This window comes from Oxyura jamaicensis, chromosome Z, assembly GCF_011077185.1.
Source record: "Oxyura jamaicensis isolate SHBP4307 breed ruddy duck chromosome Z, BPBGC_Ojam_1.0, whole genome shotgun sequence".
NCBI lineage: Eukaryota > Metazoa > Chordata > Aves > Anseriformes > Anatidae > Oxyura > Oxyura jamaicensis.
Genome location: NC_048926.1, coordinates 39,237,103 through 39,258,590, shown reverse-complemented (window position 1 = coordinate 39,258,590; position 21,488 = coordinate 39,237,103). Strand labels below are relative to the sequence as shown.

Here is a 21,488-nt window from a genome sequence, read left to right as displayed (position 1 = left end):
GCCAAGTAACTGAGCATGCAGACTTAGAAGTGTTTCAAACACATGCCTCTGTGAGCTTCCCATTTATTTGCATCTCTGTAATTCTGTCTCTCTGTATTTCTCCAATATCGTGGGGGCATAGACTTGTTTCTCTCTATGCAAGAAGGCAGACAATATCAATGTCTAAAAGTATAATGATAACTGTACAAAGATTGCATTTAAATGTGAAAAGCAATTATGTTCCTTAGAGATGAAACAGTCAAGCAGCAAATGCAGTTTAAATGTTTCAACTAAGGTTATATTTTTCTTCACATTTGCTTTGAATTCCACGTGAACACACTACTTCTATATCATTCAGAATATGCTTTGAAAATCAACAGGTCCCCTACTCTACCTATGAAGAAATCCAGTGGCTTGGAAATTACAACAGCTTATATTCTAATATTAATGAGTTGAATAAATAAAACACTTCACACAATGAATTTGAGATCATATTCCCAGTGTACTAGATCAGTTTATAAAGCTATTGGCATTTAATGTAGTCAGATCATGGCAACGTTGAAATATCCTCAACTTTCCTTGTTTGACTAAAAGAGTTCCATGCAGCACTATAAATTCTGCAATGAGATAAGCAGCTATTAGTGGAATGCACCCAAGCTTCTAGCAATAAACTGTGATCTTCCTAACTGCCTATGATGACAATATCATACTCAGTAAGGTGATCAGCACAGGAAGCACAAATAGCTATAGCTTTCTAGTATTAACTAAAGGGAAAGAAGGGAGGGAGAGGGGGAGGGAGGGAGGGAGGAAGGAAACAACAAGACTGCAGGTTTTGTTTTTGTTTGTTTGTTTGGATTTGTTTTTTGTTGTTGTTTTATTTTCTTTTAATTTCAAGTTACTGCCTCCAGGAAATTAAAAATATTTTAAACTTTATGCGAAAGAAATACATCTGATACTTTTAGCAGGAGATTGAAGAATACCCTCAAAATCATGACATTATATAACATGTACTATGAGGATAGCTAATATTAGAGACCATCTCAGTATCTGTCCAGGTATCTGAATCATCTCACTATTGTATTATAATATCAAGGAAACAGTTGGAAATAGTCTAGGAAATGTCATTATAAAAATTCACCATGACGTTTTTTAACTTTTGCCAGAAATCCTAATAAATAAATAAAAAGGAAAAGAAAAACTAGACTCACATATACATACAGACACCTTTGTTAAGCCTTGCCTCTATTTTCAACATGATTCTTTTATTATTATTTTTTTTTTACCCATGGATCTAGAGGAGCACCAGATGTTTCCCCAAGCCCTTTCAATTCTAGCAGGCTGGGTTTTTTGCAACACTGGTCTGTAGCTACATGCTACAACTCACCTGATTCACAAAGAGCCATGTAACAGAATCAGCATCATAATATTAACCACACTTCTGTTTCTAAGAAGGAGAAAAAAAAAAATGAGGAAAGGATGTGAGAATCAAAGGAACAGTAGTGGGCAGGAGACAGGGAATCAACTGTTGCACAGAGTCATGGTTTTGAGCACCCAGTATTTGCCTACAGATCCAAACCCAAACAAAAAGTCGGAAGAGACCATTGATGCTTTTCAGTAGAATAGTACTTCAGCTCGTTCTCCCAAAATAGCTCAATATAAACACATTCTTGTGAATCATCTCTCAAGAAAGATTTTACATATTTATATATATTACATATCTATATGTATATATATATATTAATTTGGTGATGGAAGAGAAAAATGTGCATAGAGATACTAGCCTCTGCATTAAATAATGTTTCTGTTGAGGGGAAGAGTACAGTTAACACACACAAATATAAGGACAATGTGGGGAAGACACACACAGATTCCTGACTTCCAAGACATCTTCAGATTCAGTGAACTCTGAAAAGGGAGATTGGACTGGGGAAGATTCTTTGAGTCCCACAGCTGAGGAAACAGGAAGAGTGGGACAAAGCTCTTATGATGGTCACAAGAGAAACAACGATTACTTTGGTGAGTAGAAAGAGCAATCTACAGAAACTGCATAAACTTCATATTTTCTTAAGCCAAACAAGTCTCAACAGATAGGGATCTTTAAAGGTTTTAAGCATCTCTTTAAATGAAAAACACCTTCAACAAAATGCACAAGCAAGGATGTTCATTGTTAACCTTATTGTCCTTTTTATAAAACAGAACAAATAGCTAATGCAAATCACATTTTTGTAGAATTCCCTCTTTGCTGTGGCTCCCCAATTTGAGGGACCACAACCAGATTACAAGACAACAACATCCAGTAGATTGCAGAGATGCAAGTAGCAACTTGGTTTATATCTCATAGCCATTATTTACTTGGTCTGTAGCAGTGATTTTTTGATTGTACTGAAACAAAATCCAAAACAGTATCTCTGTAGCCTAGAAGCATCTTGTTCGTATCAATGAGAAAAGCATTTGATGAACAAAAATCATGTTTCTTTAATAACTCAAAATTCATCCCTTATTTGGGAATCTGTTAATCAGCTATAAGAAGGAAATTTGTCAATGAGATTTTGAATAATATCCTTCTGTGAGTGATCAATAGCACTGTGTCTCAGTTACTGAAACACCTGTTTTCTACCATGCCATCATTTACAAGAACATTGTAAACACAATTCACATGTGATTCACATACTGTATTCTGCATATGTCCTTATTTCTCATTATTTCCCCTGAATGGAATTAGCATGTTGCTTACTTTTTCAGCATTTAACTCATGCATTTAATTATCTTTTTATGAACACACATGGAAAAGTATTTACTTTTAGTAGCTGAACTGGTTTATAGACCAGGAAAAAATAAGGTCTTGAGAAGACAGGTGAAGTGTCACTGATGTCAGAGTATTTATGCTTAATCCTACTATAAATTTATGTTCAAGAACAAAAAAACAGGCATACAGAAAGGAGTCTGAAAAAGATAGAAAAGGAAATGCAGTCACTGCATGAGTCTGGATGACTTAGAACTTTTGAAGTGCCTGATGCCTGAAGTACCTGCTTTTGAAGAAGCTCTGATTCTCAAAAATATGTCAGTGGAAATGAGTAAGGCCATACTTGGTAATAAAACTTGGGAAAATAGAGCACTACTGAAACAACAAGGCAGACAAGAAAAAGAGCTTTTAATTAACTTAATAAAGAAGATAGGTGCAGTGAGGTCCACCTTGCAAAGGTGAACATATCTGTTCTCCCACTGAGTTATCAAAATTGTGTCAGGATTTGATTTGATTCAATATAGCTGTATTGAAGATGTTCACCTTTATTTATTTATTTAACTTATTTTCATTTAAAGAAGATATATCCTTAGAACTTAGGTATTAGAGTTATCATATAATTTCCTGATATCTGTCAATCCTTTACAATGACAATAGAATAACACAGATTTTTGTTGTATGCAAATAGAATTTAGTCAGAATTCAAGCTTTCAGCTTGTGTGGACCAGGACTGCTAAACTCAGATATATTCCTGAATATTTGAAGTTGGTGGAACCTGCCCTAGTGCTGGGTGTATGAAACCATTAAGTAGAAGAATGCCAAAGTCTAGGGATAATATAAAGCTTTTAAGATGCTGCAGTCTGAAAATTAATTCATACAAGCCATTAGGAAAGCAAGCTTTAGTTATGTGTGTCCTTTGGCAGTAGATTTGACAACCAAAACTCTCTTATGGGAGGTACCTCTCTGAGGTACCAAAAAGGCTTCAGAGATGTCCTGTTTCATGTTATTGCATCAATTGAGTTATGATGCAAGTACAGCAGTAGTTATTTATACCTGTTTGTTACTGTGCAGATGCCAGTTTGTGTTCCAAGAAGGGTGGCCCTTCTCAGAGTGCAGAATAAATTGGTGAAAATCTAAGCTAATTAAAAAATATGCAGAAAAATCTAAGCTAATTAAAAAATATGCAGAATACAGTATGTGAATCACATGTGAATTGTGTTTACAATGTTCTTGTAAATGATGGCATGGTAGAAAACAGGTGTTTCAGTAACTGAGACACAGTGCTATTGATCACTCACAAAAGGATATTATTCAAAATCTCATTGACAAATTTCCTTCTTATAGCTGATTAACAGATTCCCAAATAAGACAGCATCTCTGCAATACCAACTCTCAGAATAGTAGATTGTCCACAGCATACAATTAGAAATACTCAAGATTTTAAAAGATGTCTGTTGATTCCGGATGTTCAATTTGAAATCAGTCTATTAAAAAAGGTCAGCCACTATCTAAAAATTATCAGGCCATTATCAGGCCCCAAAGAAGTAAATGCCATAAAATTAGAAATCCCCAATTATTAATCACTTTTAAGTTTTCCTTGTGGAGTTTGACAGTATCACTCTAATTATTAAACTTTAATCTCATTTTGAAATACATGTGTTTTGATTTCAGATATAGAACAGACTTTATATTAATAACAAATAATTATTACTTCCCCAGAGAGAAAGAAAAATACCAGCATGAATTCTGTCCTTGTATTTTCTTAGACATACTATCTTCAGTATAATCACTCCCAGCACATTTTCAGGGCAGAAAAACAGATGAGATTTGTGGAAGTGGATTTAACCACTACCATTTTATCATTTCAGTGAGAATCTGTTATCCTTATAGCTGCTTGGTGGCGGTTTCTTTTCTCCTATGTTTTCCTCATCTTGTGTGTTAAAAGTCACAACCTAGCTCAACAGTGACCTGTATCACAGATGAGTGGACTCAATTACATCACACACTGCTCAGAGCATTGATCTCAAGAGTCATACAATAAGTAAGCATGGAAAGACTTCTGATGATTTTCTAGTCTAGACGTCTTGCAGAGTTGTTTAAATCCAGAATCTGAAACTTTTAATTCCGCAAATAGTTTAACAATCCTCTGTAGAAACAGAGGATTATGCATGTTTTTTCCATAATCTAACAAAACTCAGAAGAAAACAGAAAAATCCTTCACATAAATGTTAATAGGCAAACAAAAGTATTCTCCCCAGGATACTTCTGGTAAGAAAATGATTCCTAAAATCATTATGAATTAATATGTAGAAGTCCAACCCTCACACTATTTAACAGATTAGTCCACACATGCACTTAAGAAATAATGCACAGAATACCACTTCTTTACCCACTAGTAAACTGGTGTAAACTTGAGTAAACTCAAGATTAGCTGTTTAGAGAGGTTTATAGGACAGCCTATTGGAAGAAGTTTCTTGTCAGGTTTCCTTATGGGCAGACCACAGCAGGGAGACACTAGGCAACACGTTCAGGAGAGATTCTTAACAAACCAATATGATGTTGAGGTGCAGGATATTGCTTTAATACTGAAATACAAGTAGTTATCTTTTATTTTTATTTATTTGTTTATTAATCAATCCAAATAAGCAGTTAGCAAAAGCATTAATCCAAAGTACACAGAAACACACTAAAAACAAACAAGTAAACAAACAAAATCTCTTCAATGTACTATACAATTTTATTTTTTAAAAATCTCATAACTAATTGGCAGATGATATTTCAAGTGTTCTCTCTAAGAATGGATAGTAATAAATGCCCTTCCAGCCCAGGCGATAAAGGTTGAAGCTAACTCTTCCACTGTTATCTACTACTTTATTCACTTTGATTAAGTATACAAAACGCTTAGAAAGATTAACAGTTTTCACCACTCCAGCCAAAAGCCATTTAATAGATTCAAATTAAAAAAAAAAAAAAAAAAGTATTGGTAACCAAAATAAATGCTAGACATAGACAGAAGTCCAACCTGTCATACTTGACAAAGTATTTGTTCAGCAAATAATTTTTGCTCCCTTTAACTAGTAAGAACTTATCTTATTTTATCCATGATAAAAATACATCTTTCCTCTGATGATGGCAAAATAAGATCAGAAGTAAAATTGTTTATAATCCATTTTAGGATGTGAGGTGAACAGCAGTACACCATGTGACCAGTGGCCCAGACACACACATTCTGCAGTCTTCGTTCACTCAAGCCTTCACCTTTCCTCGCAGTCACGCTGTTGACAGAGACCTATTGTTTCCATTTTTATTGCATCATTTATTGCTATACTTTCTAGACATTGAAACCATCAGAAAAGTATGATGTACAAATATAATGGATGAAGAACAGACACCTGCTTTTAACAAGCTCCTGCAAGCTAAATCCTCCAGCCAGAGCAGGCAGAGGAGCTGGGCTGGAGCGCAGGACTAAAGCGGCAGACAGGTGCACCCTCTTGCCAGACCACCACATACCCCATAGCTGCCTAGGAAAGGGGAAGCAGGGGCAGAACCATCAGACAAAATGCTACTTTGTATTTTAAGTTATAATCAGATCATTTTAGCAATTTCTGGCCTCAGCTAGAATTACTATTTTTGCTTTTAAGTGTGTTTTTTTGATAACTATTTTTGGTACGCTCCTAATGTTTACAAGAAAATATTGATTTGCAGAATCACAGAATTGTTGAGGTTGGATCTCTGGAGATCATCTGGTCCAACCTCCTGCCAAGCAGGGGTTGCACAGGATGGCGTCCAGGTGGGTATTGAGTATCTCCAGAGAAGGAGATTCCACAGCCGCTCTGGGCAACCCATGCCAGTGCTCTGTCACCCTCATACTAAAGAAGTGCCCCCTCATATTTAGATAGAAATTTCTGTGTTTCAGTTTGTGCTTTTTGCCTCTTGTCTTGTCACCAGGCAGCACTGAGAAGAGTCTGGCCCCATCCTCTGACACCCTTCATATATTTAGAGACATCGATAAGATCCCCTCTCAGTCTCCTCTTTTCCAGGCTAGTCCCAGCTCTTTCAGCCTCTCCTCACATGACAGGTGCTTCAGTCCCCTGACCATCTTCGTAGCCCTCCTCTGGACTTGCTCCAATAGATCCATATCCCTCTTGTTCTGGGGAGCCCAGAACTGGACACAATACTCCAGTTGTGGCCTCAGCAGGGCTGAGCAGAGGGGGAGGATCACCTTCCTTGACCTGCTGGCAACACTCTTCCGAATGCACCCCAAGATACCATTGGCATACTTCATTGACCACAAGGGCATATTGCTGACCCATGGTCAGCCTGCTGTGCACTAGGACTCCCACATCTCTCTCCACAGAGCTGCTCTCCATCAGCCCAGCCCCCAGCCTGTGTGGTGCTTGGGTTTATTCCTCCCTAGGGGCAGGACCCTGCACCTGTCCTTGTTGAACTTCATGAGGTTCCTCTCTGCCCAAATCTCAGCCTGTCCTGGTCCCTCTGAATAAGAGTTGCTGGATGTGCTACTGAGCATCTGGAAAATTAATCCTCAGAGGAATTTTCAATGTTGATTTGCACAGTCACAGGGTAATAGAGGCTGGCAGGCCCCCAGAGAGGTCTCCAGCCCAGCCCCTGCCCAGGAGCAGGCCAAGGCCAGGCTGTTTAGGCTTGGGCTGTCCTAGTGGGGAAAAGGCTTCTCCTCGTCTCCAACCTGAGCCCCTCATGCGTCAGCCCATGCCATGCCTCCCGCCAGGCACTGCTGGGCAAAGCCTGGCCACGTCTCCTCCTTCCCCTGTTGATGTCAGGGCTGCTGCTGCATGCCCCCAAAGCTACCCCTTCTCCCAGTTGAACTGGCCCCATCACTGGCTGTGAGGTCCTCTCCTCCTTGGGCTTCACAGAATCATCTAGGTTGGAAGAGACCTCCAAGGTCACCCAGTCCAGCCTCTGACCTAACTTTAACAAGTCCTTCACTACACCGTATCACTAAGCGCTTCATCTAAACATCTTTGAAAGACCTCCAGGGATGGTGACTCAACCACTTCCCTGGGCAGCCCATTCCAATGCCTAACAACCCTTTTGGTAAAGAATTTCTTCCTAATATCCAACCTAAACCTCCCCTGGCAAGTTTGTCACTAGGTACAGAAGCCTGTCATCACCATCAAGGTGAAAGAAGAAGATGAGAATCTCTGCCTTATCTGTGTCTGTGTTCACTGTTATGTTCTTATCCATGTGTAGTGATCCTTACTGAAAGACCACAGCACATCACGGAGTCAGTGATCCACATAATAATTAACCTGAGTATGCCAAGGTCTGTATTTGGCTTTCAGACAGTTGCGCTACACAAATCCCTTGATAACAGGATAAACTCTGCCAGCTAATTGTGAGAGAGGAGCCTGCAGGCAGCTCCCACTCAGCACCAGCAATTACACCACCTTCATGTCTTTGCCTTTATCTAGCAGTACAGCAAGTTCTCCTTTCTGCAGAAATTATGAATAGAGGTGTTTCCTTGTCAGAAAATCCTATAATAGCTTGAATAAGCAAAATGGGGGAATCTTTTCTGTGTAGAGGCTCTATATGGTGTGCTGTAAATGGATTGGAGAGCCATTCAATACTGCTTAACCTGTTCCACCATCTGAAGGAACGAAGACCTTCTCTGTTTATACTGTTAGCTCAAACAACATCTAAAATAGTACATTACAGTACAAGTGCCTTTCTTATTGGGATCATAACTGACCAGCACTTCGTGGTGTCAAACAGCATCTTTCAGTGCATCCACATTTTCCTTGGTCAGCTTTTTACCACTAATGTAGAGGTAAATCCCTTCTTGCTGCCCTTTACATACTTGACAAGTATTAACTTCCTCTGAGCTTTGGCTTCCCTGACAGCACCCGTACATACTTGGGCAATGTTTCTTGTTTCCTCTTTCATCGCTATTCTTCCCCATCCTCCACACTGCCTTTTCACAATGGAGTTTTGACTTTGCTGCTTTGCCAGGCTGGCCATGTGTCTCCTTGTTTTTCTGAGTATCAGGACTATTCAGGACACTCTCCTCAAAGGCTGGACAGTTCTCCTGGGTTTGTCTGCCCTTCAGAGCTGTCTCCAATGGTATCTCACATATCAGTTCCCTAAATAACACAAAACCTGCTCTCCTAAAGCCCAGGGTCTGTGCTATGCTACCCTCCTGCCTCCCTCTTTCCCCTTAGAAGCCAGACTTCATTGTTTCTTGATCACTACAGAGCAAAAGCTGCCATTACTAACCTATCCCCTACCTGTTCTCCTTTGTCAGCAAATAGTAGATAGAGCTGTAGATCTATGCATTCCCCTTGTTTGTCCTTCCCTGTATTAGTGTAACAAGAAGTCACATGTGACTCCCTCCAGCCATCTGCTGGATGGTTTGTGTCCTGACACGTTAAAGTTCCCAGTCAGGAAAGCTTCATCTACTGCTTTACCTAGTTGGTGGTCTGTAGCACACTCCCACCACAGTGTCATGCTTTGTGACCACTCCTCTGACCTGACCTACAAGCTCTTAACCAGATTTGAGCCCCATGCATTGGACCTGCTCCTTCCCAGGGGACCTCTTCCTTCCTGCCTGTCTCTCCTGAAGGGCTTGTCTTCATCACAGCTCTCCAGTCATGTCAGCTGTCCCACCATGGCCCAGATATCCCAGTAACGTTGTTATCTGTGTGACTATATGATGAGTTCTCATCCCCCCTGCTCAGTTTCCAGGCTGTGTATGAATGTGTACATGCCCCAGAGCTGGGTGTCCTTTCACCCTGTTTTTATATGCCCAAACTCTACCTTGCTCCCTACCACCATCCTGCACCTTTTTCTTTTTGCCCTTACCTACCATTTTCTCAGTTAGCTGGACTGTAATCGCCTTGTCACAGCACTCCCACTTAATGCTCTCCTCACTAGGCTGGCCATCTTCTTGGCAAAGATGTTTGCCACACTAAATTAGAAGGAAAACAATAGCTTATTTCTTGAATTTACAAACCTATAACTTCTAGGGCAAGCTAAGCTTGCCTCAAGGCTGCCTAACCTGCTTCACGCTGTCACTCTGAAATCCAGCTCTTCACTCACTGGGTGACACCTACAGTATCAATTTTTCCCAAACCTCAAACATATGTAATTATAGTTTAGCTCTGCCTTAACACAGCTGATTTCCCCCTGCCAGTCTTTTGTATGAGGTCCATCTGATTTTAGCAGTCTGGGTCAGAACCAATGGCCTGACTCAGAGCTGTGATTTCATTGTTGCCACAACAAAGTAAAAAAAGTAGTATTTTACATCTTCATATATTACTCACTTGACATTTTTTATTTTTGTTTCTGACCTACTGTAAATACCCTGTGGGAAAATTCAGCTCAAAAAGTAATAAAAAATATATATATATTTGAACAATAGAGTAAATGTTGCTGTAATCATAAACTGTACAACAGAACTGCCGTTTAGCCCCTTTTTGATATACCAGAACACTATACTCTTCAGCCCCTATATTAAAAAGGTTAAAAACACCACACAATTTGGAGGACATAAGTACAAATCATATTCAATATTTTGTTCAATAGAAGCTAGATATTCCTCTTTACAGGCAAAATTTAACATGATTCAAAACGTGTTGTTTTGAATAGCAAAACTTTCATCAACTTGAGCAGGGGGTTCCACTCAGCCTTCCATTTCCAGAGTTACACAAGCAGATGATGGAGAGAAGAAAACAGCAGAAAAGACTTTGTTTCTAAGGCAATAGCCATTCTTTAAACTCTTAATGTGTAATACCATTACTCAAAGTGTAACCAGGGTTAGTGCACAATAATTAAAGATAACAGCTTCAATTTAGGGATGCTTTAGAGGTGTCCACCTCTGTGTTTTAGGTGGTCTGACCAAAGTTAACTCTTGCATATCATTTCTGTCTCAAAGTTTCTTCCCTTCCTCAGATCTTGCCAATAAAACAACTCTTGCTCCATCACTCAAGAACTAATATCAAGTACTCCAAAACTAAACAAGCTAAACAAAACCATGGACTGTGTAAATAAGACTACAAATTATCCTTCATGAATTAGCAATTCAAGAAATAATTTGAAAAAATACTTTAGGGTTATGACTTGTTACTTTTTCACTGAGTAAGCATGAGACATTAAGATCTGCAAGTTCTACAGTCATGTGAAGTAAGGGCAGGTTGAAAAACACAGATATTTGTACACCATAACAGATAAGGAGAATGCAGAAAAACAACATAGGTGTTCTCAGTACCAACCACAGTGTGCAATTACTATTTTAAATCTTCTGTATTTGACATAAAGTCTAAATCAAGGCTTTACAGGATGGAAATTAGTTATTCAAAATGTAGAATTTTCTATTCCTTGCAAGACAATCAGAGATACTTAAATAGCTTTGCAAGACATTCAAAGGAGATTATTTATGCAGAACAAACAAGACACACCTGGCTACCCCACAATTTGTTTTGTTTTTATTATTTATTTAATAAGTCTCCTTTCTAAATAAAACAGTTTGTCATGTAGGATAAACCCCAGAGACTGATCTAAGGAAATCATATTCTCAGTTTTCAAGGAGGTGCTGAAATACTACCTACATCATCTTTCACCTATCCAAAACAGTAGCAGCCTCCCATAAGGCACATTACAGAAGGCTGTTACACTAGCCTGCTTATGGAGTGAGAGAGAGCAAGTCCACAGTTACTGGCCAGTTTCCAGATGACCAATAACAAGGAACAAAACGAGGCCTTTGAAAATAATAATAATGATGATAATAATAATAATCAGAGAAACCATCTGAGCCCCCAGAACAATGGTATTAAGACAAGAGCTTGCAAGACCCTGTCACCACCAGGAGCAAAGGAATACTTGTGCATAGTGTTAGTTATGTCTCTTCAACATTGACCCTCAAAAGGTCTCTTTAGCCCAGTGACAACTGTCAGAAAGTAAATTGTAGCAGAAATTAGAAGTTACTACAGGAAAAAACACAACCAGGGAGTCAGGGCCGGGGGAAGGATGTAATGGTAATGCTAAAAGTAATTTAAATTTTACATATTTTCAATGGATTTAGTGGGAAAGGAGTTGAGGAAAAGAAAGGTGGAGGTGGAAAATGCCTTAAAGATTAGTAAGCTCTGGCATCACTTCAGAAAACATTGTCAAATATATTAGCGTTTGTGAGGTAGAATGTCAGAAATCCTGTACTTTCTTATAAAAGAGTGCAATTTAAGAAAATAGACACTACTCAATGTCCACTCACAAAGCCAGTAATCTATTAAAAAAAAAAAAAAAAAAGAAAAGAAAGGAAGAAAAATTGTAATCAACTTCTCCCACCTGTCCTCCAGTTTACAGCATTTAGAAGTTTAAGTGTAATGCAAATCCAGCAGTATAAATACACCACCTTAATATTGCTTTAGACAAGATGTCAGGAAGTAGTTGCTCATCTACTCAGAAAAAATATATATATATCTGGAAATGTAATGATTAATGAGAGATTAATACAACCATTCAAATCTGGCAAGCATTTGCAACCTGGATCTCATTCAGCCTTCTGCCAGGAGTAAGGATTCATCTCCGCTGTAAGCAACAAGAACCACTGTTTCAAACAACGGAAACTCAACAAGCCCTTAAAAATAGACCTCTGAACTGCACTGTACTTGTTTCTGATGAGTTTTGGTGATAGACCATGGGAATAAAACTTAAGGTATCTACTGAAAAAAAAAAAAAAAAAAAAATCAGTGTGTATTTTGAGAAAAAAAAAAGAACTATAGTATTTTAATCTGCAGGATGATACACATGAATGCAAGTCTCTTCCTCTTCCCCCTCCATAAGAGAATACTGTTACTTTCTGTGATGCTTTCTTGTTGCCATGGCATCCTTTCTATTGTAGGTCTCTTCACCCTCATGCTATTTCCCCAGTTGGCACTCAACCTGTGGGCATCTTCCTCCCAGCTCAAAAGCTGATAAATATATGTTTCTTTTTGAAACAACACATTTCATCTGTGCATACAAGGTGCATCATTCCGCACCTCAAACAGTTAGGTTTCAGCTAGAATGCAGGACACTGTAAGCACATAAGGACTGAGGTTGTACTTGTACAGTAAGCAGGTCATCCAAAATCTTTGTCTACATTAATCCAGTACCTAGCACTGGGGTCCTGATCACGAGAAAAGAGACCATCAAGCACTCTAGTAAGTATCATCACTCTTTTCTTCGACTTTACTACTCAATTTGTTCTCTCAATTTCCATGTATATCTCTCCAAGATGTTCATTTTCCTGACAAGCAATCCATGCTGTGGCATGCATCCCCATCAAGATGTCTGTCCATCCACTTCAGAGATTATCTGCACATCCCACTGGGTTTGGCTGAAGGCAGAAACACCACCAAGGAAGACACCTTCTCAGGATGAAACCTCTAGTTCTCTAGTTCTCTAGAGAGCGTCGTTAGTCTACCTGCCTGCAAGTGCTGTGCTTACGAGCGCAGCCGCTCCCCCCCTCTACCCCCCCCCCCATAGTGCGGAACGCAGCCACAAGTCTTCAGCCGCTACTTTGCGGCCCCCGCCGGGAGCCGCCGCTGCTCTCCCAGGAGATGTGCTCCTCGTTACGCTTAAGAAAACACGCTCAGCTCACACACAGAAAAAGAAAAAAATAAAATAAAGTAAAATAAAAAGGGAAAAAAAAAAAGTCGGGGGGGGAGGGGAGTTGCAAAACAGGAGACTTTTGCCTGTCATAACTACAAAGTCGGATGCACCCCATGGAAAGTGAGATTTTTCGGAGGAAAGGCAACAGGTTTGTTAACACCGCCCCCATCCAGCCACCGGGGGAGCACCCAGCTTCACAAGGGGCCCCGTCCCCGACCCGGCTCGCGGATACTCACCGGCGGCGCGGGCGCGGAGTTTCCGCTGCGCTTGGCGGAGCCGCGCCGTGAGCTCAGCCGCCTCCAGGACTCCGCCAGCCGTCCGCGGCCACTACCGCGACCACTACCGCGACCGCTGCCACTACCGCTGCCACTACTGCCACCGCCGCCCGCCGCCCCCTCGGCGGCACAGCCCCGCTCCGCCGCCCCGGGGCTCCGCCGCCTCTGCCCCATGGCCCGCGGCGGCGTCCCCGCTCGGCTCGGCTCGGCTCCGCGCAGCCCTTATCTTTAGCGATGCTGCCGAGACGCGGCGGGGGGGCGACGGGGCGGGCCGGGGCGGAGCGGTGCCGCCCGCCCCCCGTGGCCGCGGGACCGCCCGGGGGACCGTCGGGGCGGTGGCAGCTCCTCCGGGATGGGGCGAAGAGGTGGGGGCGGTGAGCGGGGACACCCGCCCGGGTGGGGGGATTCTGGAGGTTGCGGTGTGCGCGCCGGCAATTAGAGCTCGTCGTGCCCCATGGCGAAATGAGAGTTAAGCCTAGGGCGAGCGCCGTGAAAGCTGTCGGGTGAGTGGGAAATGTGCGCGGTACGTGAGGGTCGGGTGGCTATTCTTAATTCTGTCGTGACATGTGACATATTACGCCCGTTCACTTCTGCGTCTGGGTCTTGCCAAAATATTACCAGGAGGCTTCTCTTCATTAGTCTTCATTAGGGGCTTCCCCGCAATAAATCATGTTTCTTTTTAAAATTCGGTAGCCCTTACCAATGTGCGATGGGCTCCCCAAAGCCCCTCATTTTTCTCTCCTGTTTACACTAAGGAGGCTGGAAATAAGAAGTCAGCAGCAAAAGGCAGCGTGTGGTACCTGTTGATAGGGCACACCTTCTGGTGGTCTGGTTTCCTTTCTTAAATATAACAAGAAGCCTCTCTGGAATAGACGCCCTCCCGGCCAAAATTGTAAGGGTCTCCTGTGGCTCCTGTCCTGGGATCAGTATGCTGCAGAGGGTGTTTTAGGAAAGTGCACATCGGGTTCATCTATTCTACCTGCTGAGCACTGGGCATTGGTGATGTGCCGTGGGGAAAAGGTGCTTCTCTACTGCCGTCTTAGATCACTGCTAATTCTTCTCCGTGAGGTGAGAGGATGCTCAAGTCCCCACGGCTGAACTAACAAGATAGCTAGTCAGCATGTTAGAGTACAAGCTCAGACATTAAAAGGTAAAGCATTACAAGGTAAATATTTCTTATTGTGCAACACAGTCACGCTAAAACCATCAAAAAAAAAAATGAGAGAAAAGGAAAAACAACAACAAACTAGATAGATATTCTGTTATTCAATGATCGTTAAAATACAGTGAGCATTTTGTAGTCACTAAACCATTGACTTGCACTTTTGATTTATCTCTACAAGGATTTCTTAGAAGAATGCTTTACTGAAAAAGTCAGATGTATGCAGCTCACTTCAGAAGCTGAACATTCTGTTTTTCTACCTTAAAAAGATACAACACTATAATGCACAATATTATTCTAGTTACAGCCACCATACTTTAAATGATATATGAAAGGATTTATCTTCCTCACAGTGTATCTACTGCTGTAAAAGTAATCAAGAAAGAAAAGACAGTTTCCAAAGAACATGTTAAATCCTCTACTAATAAAGATTGGAAGCAAAGGAACAAACTAAGGATTTTGTTATGGCATCAGGTAGTCTAATTCCTTTCACTCCCCTAATTAGATTCCAGTCTGATTGTTTACCTCCCATTCAGTGGGGATACACATGATCAGGAGGGTCTTTTCCTTCCAACACCTGTAACTATAGCAAATCACTTCATTTGGCTGAACTATTCTCTTGACTGCTTTTAGCTTCATTTATTCTGCACTGAGGCACATCAGTACTAGGTCAACATTGCTGAGTAAGTCAATTAGTTTTATCATTTTTATTAACATCTACAGATCAACTCCTCTGGTGTCTCCTCTATCTGCTAGTCATACTATTACATTTTCCAAAGTGTGTTTTTCTTTAATTATGCATTAGAGGAATCTAATGATTTTCAAATCCCATAAAAATTTGTAAGTGACTTCTTTGGGTTTTGGTGTTTGTTTTTTTGTTTGTTTGTTTGGTGTTTTTTTGTTTGTTTTTTATCTTTTGTTTTATATTGCTTTAATCAAATTAAATAACACCCAGAACACATACTCCTAAAGAGTCTTTTATGGGGGAGTGGGGAATCTCTAAAGGAATTCACAGCCAGGATACAAAAATGTTTGTGTTACTGACTTACCAATAGACTTTGACTCTTTCCAGCTGGAAGATGAAGCCTGCTTCCTTCACCTGTTTTGTTACACAGACAGTGCACACTACTTATTCAGCTCACATTACCATGTAAAATACAACAGAAAAGCAAACAAGAATTCTTATTTAAAATAGCAAAGCCACAGATTTCAAACTAAAACAGAACAAAATCACAGCCAAGAAGAATCTAAGTTTCTATAAATCTAATACACAGCAGAGGCCATTAGAGTGACATCAGAAGGTCAAATTTTGTGAAAAGATGTTCACATGTTAATAGACGTGAAAATGTTTTATTTTCAGATGTTAAGGCTGAGCTTTCAGCACAGAAAACAGCTTCATTCTCTTTATTTCAGTCTGTAAGAACCAGACCATCCTAGTGCCAGTTGCCTTTTGTATAAACCATCATAACAGTAAATTTCTACTTGTTTTGTGGTCTGACAGATCTTACTGTAACATGTATGTTTACATGTTGCACCACACAGGATTGGTTTCTATCACTGATAGTACGTACACCATATGTATATTCCTCCTAAACTCATCAGCATTGCTGTTGTGGCTATAGTCACCCATACTGTCTGCTTGGCTAGCAAGTTAGCAGTTTCATCTTGAGCAGAGAAGGACATGACTGCATGTTATGTATACTGTAGTCTAACATCTTTATTTCAGCATTTTTCATTCCACCTATGTTTCTTATTCACGGTTGTTTATAAGTACTTACAAATATTTATCAACAAGTACAAGCAAATATGTCATTAGGTATTGACAGGGCTTTGTTTGCATGGTTTAAATCATAGAATCATTTAGGTTGGAAAAGACTTCAAAGATCCAGTCCAACTAAGGAGTTGGACTCAATGATTCTTGTGGGTCCCTTCCGACTCAGGATATTCTATGATTCTATGATCATCTAGTCCAACATTTAACCTAGGACTTCAAAGTCCACCATTAAACCATGTCACTAAGCACTGCATCTACATGGTTTTTGAAGATATCCAGGGATGCCTTGGCAGCCTGTTCAGTATTACACAATGCTTTCAGTTAAGAAATTTTTTCTTATATACAACCTAAACCTCCCCTGGCACAATTTGAGGCCATTGCCCCTTATCCTAACAATTGGTGCTTGGGAGAAGAACCTGATCCCCACCTCACTATACCCTCCTTTAAGGTAATTGTAGAGAATGATAGTCTCCCCTGAGCCTCGTTTTCACAAGGCTAAACAACCCCAGCTCCCTCAGCTTCTCCTCACAAATTTGTTTTCTAAACCCTTCAACAGCTTCATTGCCCTATGGCTCATATTCAGCCAGCTACTGACCAATACTGCTAGGTCTCTTTCCAGCAGCTTTCTAGCCACTCTTCCCCAAGCCTGTAGCGTAGCATGGGGTTGTTGTGCCCCAAGTGCAGCACCTGGCACTCAGCTTTGTTGAACCTCATACAGTTGGCCTCAGCCCATCACCCCAGCCTATACAGATCCCTCTGCAGACCCTCCTACTCTCAAGCAGATCAATACTTGCACCAACTTGGTGTTTGCAAAACAACTGAAGGTGCACTCGATTACCTTATCTAGATCATTGATAAAAAGATTGAAGTGGTTTTAATACTGAACCCAGGGGGACTCCACTAGTGACCAGCCTCCAGCTGGATTTAACTCCATTCACCACAACTCTTTGGGCCCGGCCACCCAGCCAGCTTTTTACCCAAGGAAAAGTAAACTAATCCAGGCCTTGAGCAGTCAGCTTCTGCAGGAGAATGCTGTGGAAAACTGTGTCAAAAACTTTACTGAAGTCTAGGTAGACCATATGCACAAACTTTTCCTCATCCACTGAGCACATCACCTTGTTATACAAGGAGATCAGGTTTATCAAGCAGGATCTGCCTTTCATAAGCCCATGGTGACTGGGCCTGATCACCTGGTTGCCCTGTAGATGGTGCATGACAACACTCAAGATAATCTGCTCGGCACTTCCCTGGCACTGAGGTCTACTGACAGGCCTGGAGTTTCCCAAATTCTCCTTCCAGCCCTTCCTCTAGATGGGCAACACATTTGCTAGCTGCCAGTTGACTGGGACCTCCCCTGACAGCCAGGACTGCTGATAAATGATGGAAAGCAGCTTGTTTAGCACTTCCACCAACTCCCTCAGAACCCTTGGCTGGATCCCATCTGACCCCATAGACTTGTGCACACCTAAGTGGAGTAGTAGGTTGTTAACCAATTCCTCTTGGATTGTGAGGGCTTCATTCTGCTCCCTGTCCCTATCCAGCAGCTCAAGGAGCTGAGTGTCTGTAGAACTGGTTTTGCTGCTAATGACTGAGACAAAGAAGGCATTAAGAACCTCACTATTTTCCTTATCTCTTGTCAGCATTTCCCCACACATCCAATAAAGGAGAGAGATTCTTCTTAGTCCTCCTTACCTTGTTCATGCATATGAGTTGAGTTTATAAAAACATTTTTTATTGTCTTTAACAGCAGTAGCCAAATTGAGTTGTATCTGGGCTTTGGTCCTTCTAATTTTCTGTCTTCACAGCCTCATGACATCTTTACAGTCTTCCTGAATGGCCTGCCCGTTCTTCCAGAGGTCACAAACTCTTTCTTCCTGAGCTCTACCCAGACCTGCCTGTTCAGCCAGGCCAGTTTTCTTCTGCCCGGCTCATCTGTTGGCATGTGGGGATGGCCTGATTCTGTGCTTTTAGGATTTCCTTCTCGAAGAGTGACTAGCCTTCCTGGACTCCTTTGCCCTTCAGGACTGCCTACCCAGGGACTCAGTCAACCAGTCTTTTTAACAGGCTGAAGTCTGTACTCAGTATGTCCAGGGAGGCAGTTGTTCTCCAGCTACTCAGCCCCCTGAGCTGTTAGCTAATCCCATTTTTTACTTTTCTAAGATATATTTTCCAAATATTTTAGCTTAGCAGAGTTCAAGACCCACAGATCTGTTTGGTATGAACTATTCAGAGGCTTGGAAGCAATCACTCAGGGTCTGCAAAATACTTTCATCTTGCATTAGTAAGACAGAAGTTATAATTTCAGCTGGAAGAGGCCACTGGGGTTCAACTGATCCAATGCTCTGCTTAAAGCAGGTCCACTGAGATCAGCTTCCTCAGGGCTTTGACAGTGGGATACTGAAATAAAATAAAATAAAATAAAATAAAATAAAATAAAATAAAATAAAATAAGCTTTCACAGCTTCTCTGTATTTTATTTTTTCAGTGTTTATTAACCTCTTAGTGAAACATCTAATTGAAATTTCTCATGCTCACACTTTGGTCTGTTGTCTTTTCTCATTTCATCAAACACCTTCAAGGACAGTCTGGCTTCACCTTTTCTATACTATCATATTCAATAGTAGAAGGCAACAGTTAAGTCTTTGCAAAGCCTCTGTCCTTCAGGATGAAAAAATATATTCTCTCAATATCTTTTCATAGACAATGTGGATAAAACTTTCTACAGACAGCTATAAGTAGCCTCACATATTTAGACCTTGGTCTAAGGAGCTTCAACCACCCTAACATCTGCTGAAGGAACAACACAGCAGGGTATATGCAATCCAGGAAGTTCCTGGAGAACATCAGTGACAACTTCCTGTTCTTCATGAGGACAAATGCGCTGCTGCACCTCATACTTACAAAAAAGAATAAAATAAAATAATAATAAAAAAAAATAAAAAAAAAACAGTGGGGTGCATGAGTGTTCTGGTATGCAAAAAGTTTGATAATGAGCCATCATTGTGCACTTGCAGTCCAGAAATGCATCCTAGGCTGCATCAACAGAGGAGTGGGAAGCATGTGGAGGGAGATGATTGTCCTGCTCTACTCTGCTATTGTGAGGCCCCACCTGTAGTGGTGTGTCCAAGTCTGGAGCCCCAGAACAAGAAGGATGTGGGACTGTTAGATCAGATCCAGAGGGCCACAAAGATGATCAGAGGGCTGGAGCACTGATCCTGGGAAGACAGGCTGAGAGAGCTGGTAATGTTCAGCCTGAAGAAAAGAAGACTCCAGGGAGAACTCACTGCAGCTTTTCAATACTCAAAGGGGGGTTATGAAAAAGATAGAGAGCACCTTTTTACTCAGGCAGCCAATGAGACTCATCATGAGCAATGACAAGGGGGAATAGTTTTAAACTAAAAGAGAGGAGATTAAGATTAGAGGTTAGGAAGAAATTCTTCACTGTGAGGGTTGTGAGGCACTAGAACAGGTTGCCCAGAGAAATTGTGGATGCCCCATCCCTGGAGTTGTTCAAGGTCAGGTTGGATGAGGTCACCTGATCTAATGGGTGATCCCACTGCAGCTGGGTTGGAACTAGATGATCTTTAAGGTCCTTTCCAATCCAAGCCGTTCTGTAATTCTGTGATGTGAATCCTTTGCTACAGTGACCATGCAATGGCAGTGTTCAGGATTCTGAGGAGAGGGAGCAGAGCAAAAAGCAAGATCACCACCCTATACTTCAGTCTTTTCAGGAGTTTGCTTGAAGGAGTCCTATGGGATAAGTTTCTGGATAGGAGAGGGCAAGAAAGCTGTTTTAAGAGTCACCTCCTCCAAGCTCAAGAGCAGTCCTTCCTACCAGGCAGGAGGTCATTCAAAAATGCTAGGAAACCTGCATAAATGAACAAGGAGCTACTGGGAAACTAAAATATAAAACGGAATATACAGAAGATGGAAGCAGAGGCAGGTCACCAAGGAGGAATATAGAGACCCTGTCCAAGTTTGCAGAGCCAATGCCCAAACAGAGTTGGAGCTGACCAGGAATGTCATGATCAAAGGCCAGAGAGTGAAGGCCCTGTGGGTATTTCATACCTGTGATGTCAGATCTTAAAAAAACATCAATGTTCAATAAAATTATAAATGATAAACAACCATGAACACTACGTAAATACATACCATTCTTTGGTGTGTTTTAATGTCAGCTTCCTGCAGCAGAAGAATCAATTCATAGTTTTTTCATGTTTTAGGCAGAACCAGACTGCTATCACAGCAGCATGGTGTTGTCAGAGGACTGAGAGCCTTCTTCATGACTGTCATCTTTTCAAGTCTATCAATGCTATGATGTTGTAGGGTATAGGTGACCATGTTTTGGGACAGTGGATTTGAAATTATTTCTGATTTTGCTAGAGGTTTGTAAGAGAAAAGACCATGCTGTATCTTTTGCTGCATGCTTATAAGTGAGGTGGAGGGTAGAGGAATGCAATTTGTCTGGATGTTATCCTGGGAGCTACACGTGTGGGAGTTTCTCATCATGCCTGCAGTGAGGTCATCTTGCCTACCTCATGACAGCCGTTGAGGAGCAAGAGGTTCTACAGAGCAAGCTCTCCCCTTTATCTTCTCTGATGGAAAACAGGAACAATAGGCTGCAGAGAGGAGGGGCCAGAGGATGTAAACTTAGCTAGCATAGTTGCAGACTGTGGTTCCACTGCAGAAATAGCATCCTAGTATATGGTTAGGGAAGTAGAAGTTGGGAAGAGACTAATGTTGTGAGAGAGGAGAAGCAGGCTTTTTTCAGTGAATGACAAATGCCTCATCTGGTCTGATGCTAATGGAAAATATATATATATATGTATATATGTATATATGTATGTATATGTATATATGTATATATATGTACATATATATGCATATACATATGTATATATGTATATATATATTTTCCATTAGTATATATTT

At 41.0% G+C, this 21,488-nt stretch overlaps 1 protein-coding gene across 3 annotated transcripts in view; it reads right to left on the bottom strand.

Moving 5' to 3' along the window:
• Nucleotides 1-21,488, bottom strand: part of TRPM3 (transient receptor potential cation channel subfamily M member 3) — a 466,535-nt gene that overhangs the window by 418,432 nt on the left and 26,615 nt on the right. Inside the window, exon 1 of one of the 3 annotated variants that reach the window (XM_035309092.1) lies at nucleotides 13,582-13,855. The exons of 1 other annotated variant lie outside the window; for it this stretch is intronic. In XM_035309092.1, coding sequence (XP_035164983.1) covers nucleotides 13,582-13,794 — 213 coding nt within the window. In that variant the 5' untranslated portion in view covers nucleotides 13,795-13,855. Of the gene's footprint in view, nucleotides 1-13,581; nucleotides 13,856-21,488 lie in introns of those variants that run through there. One more of the 3 variants, XM_035309094.1, reaches the window with a different exon arrangement.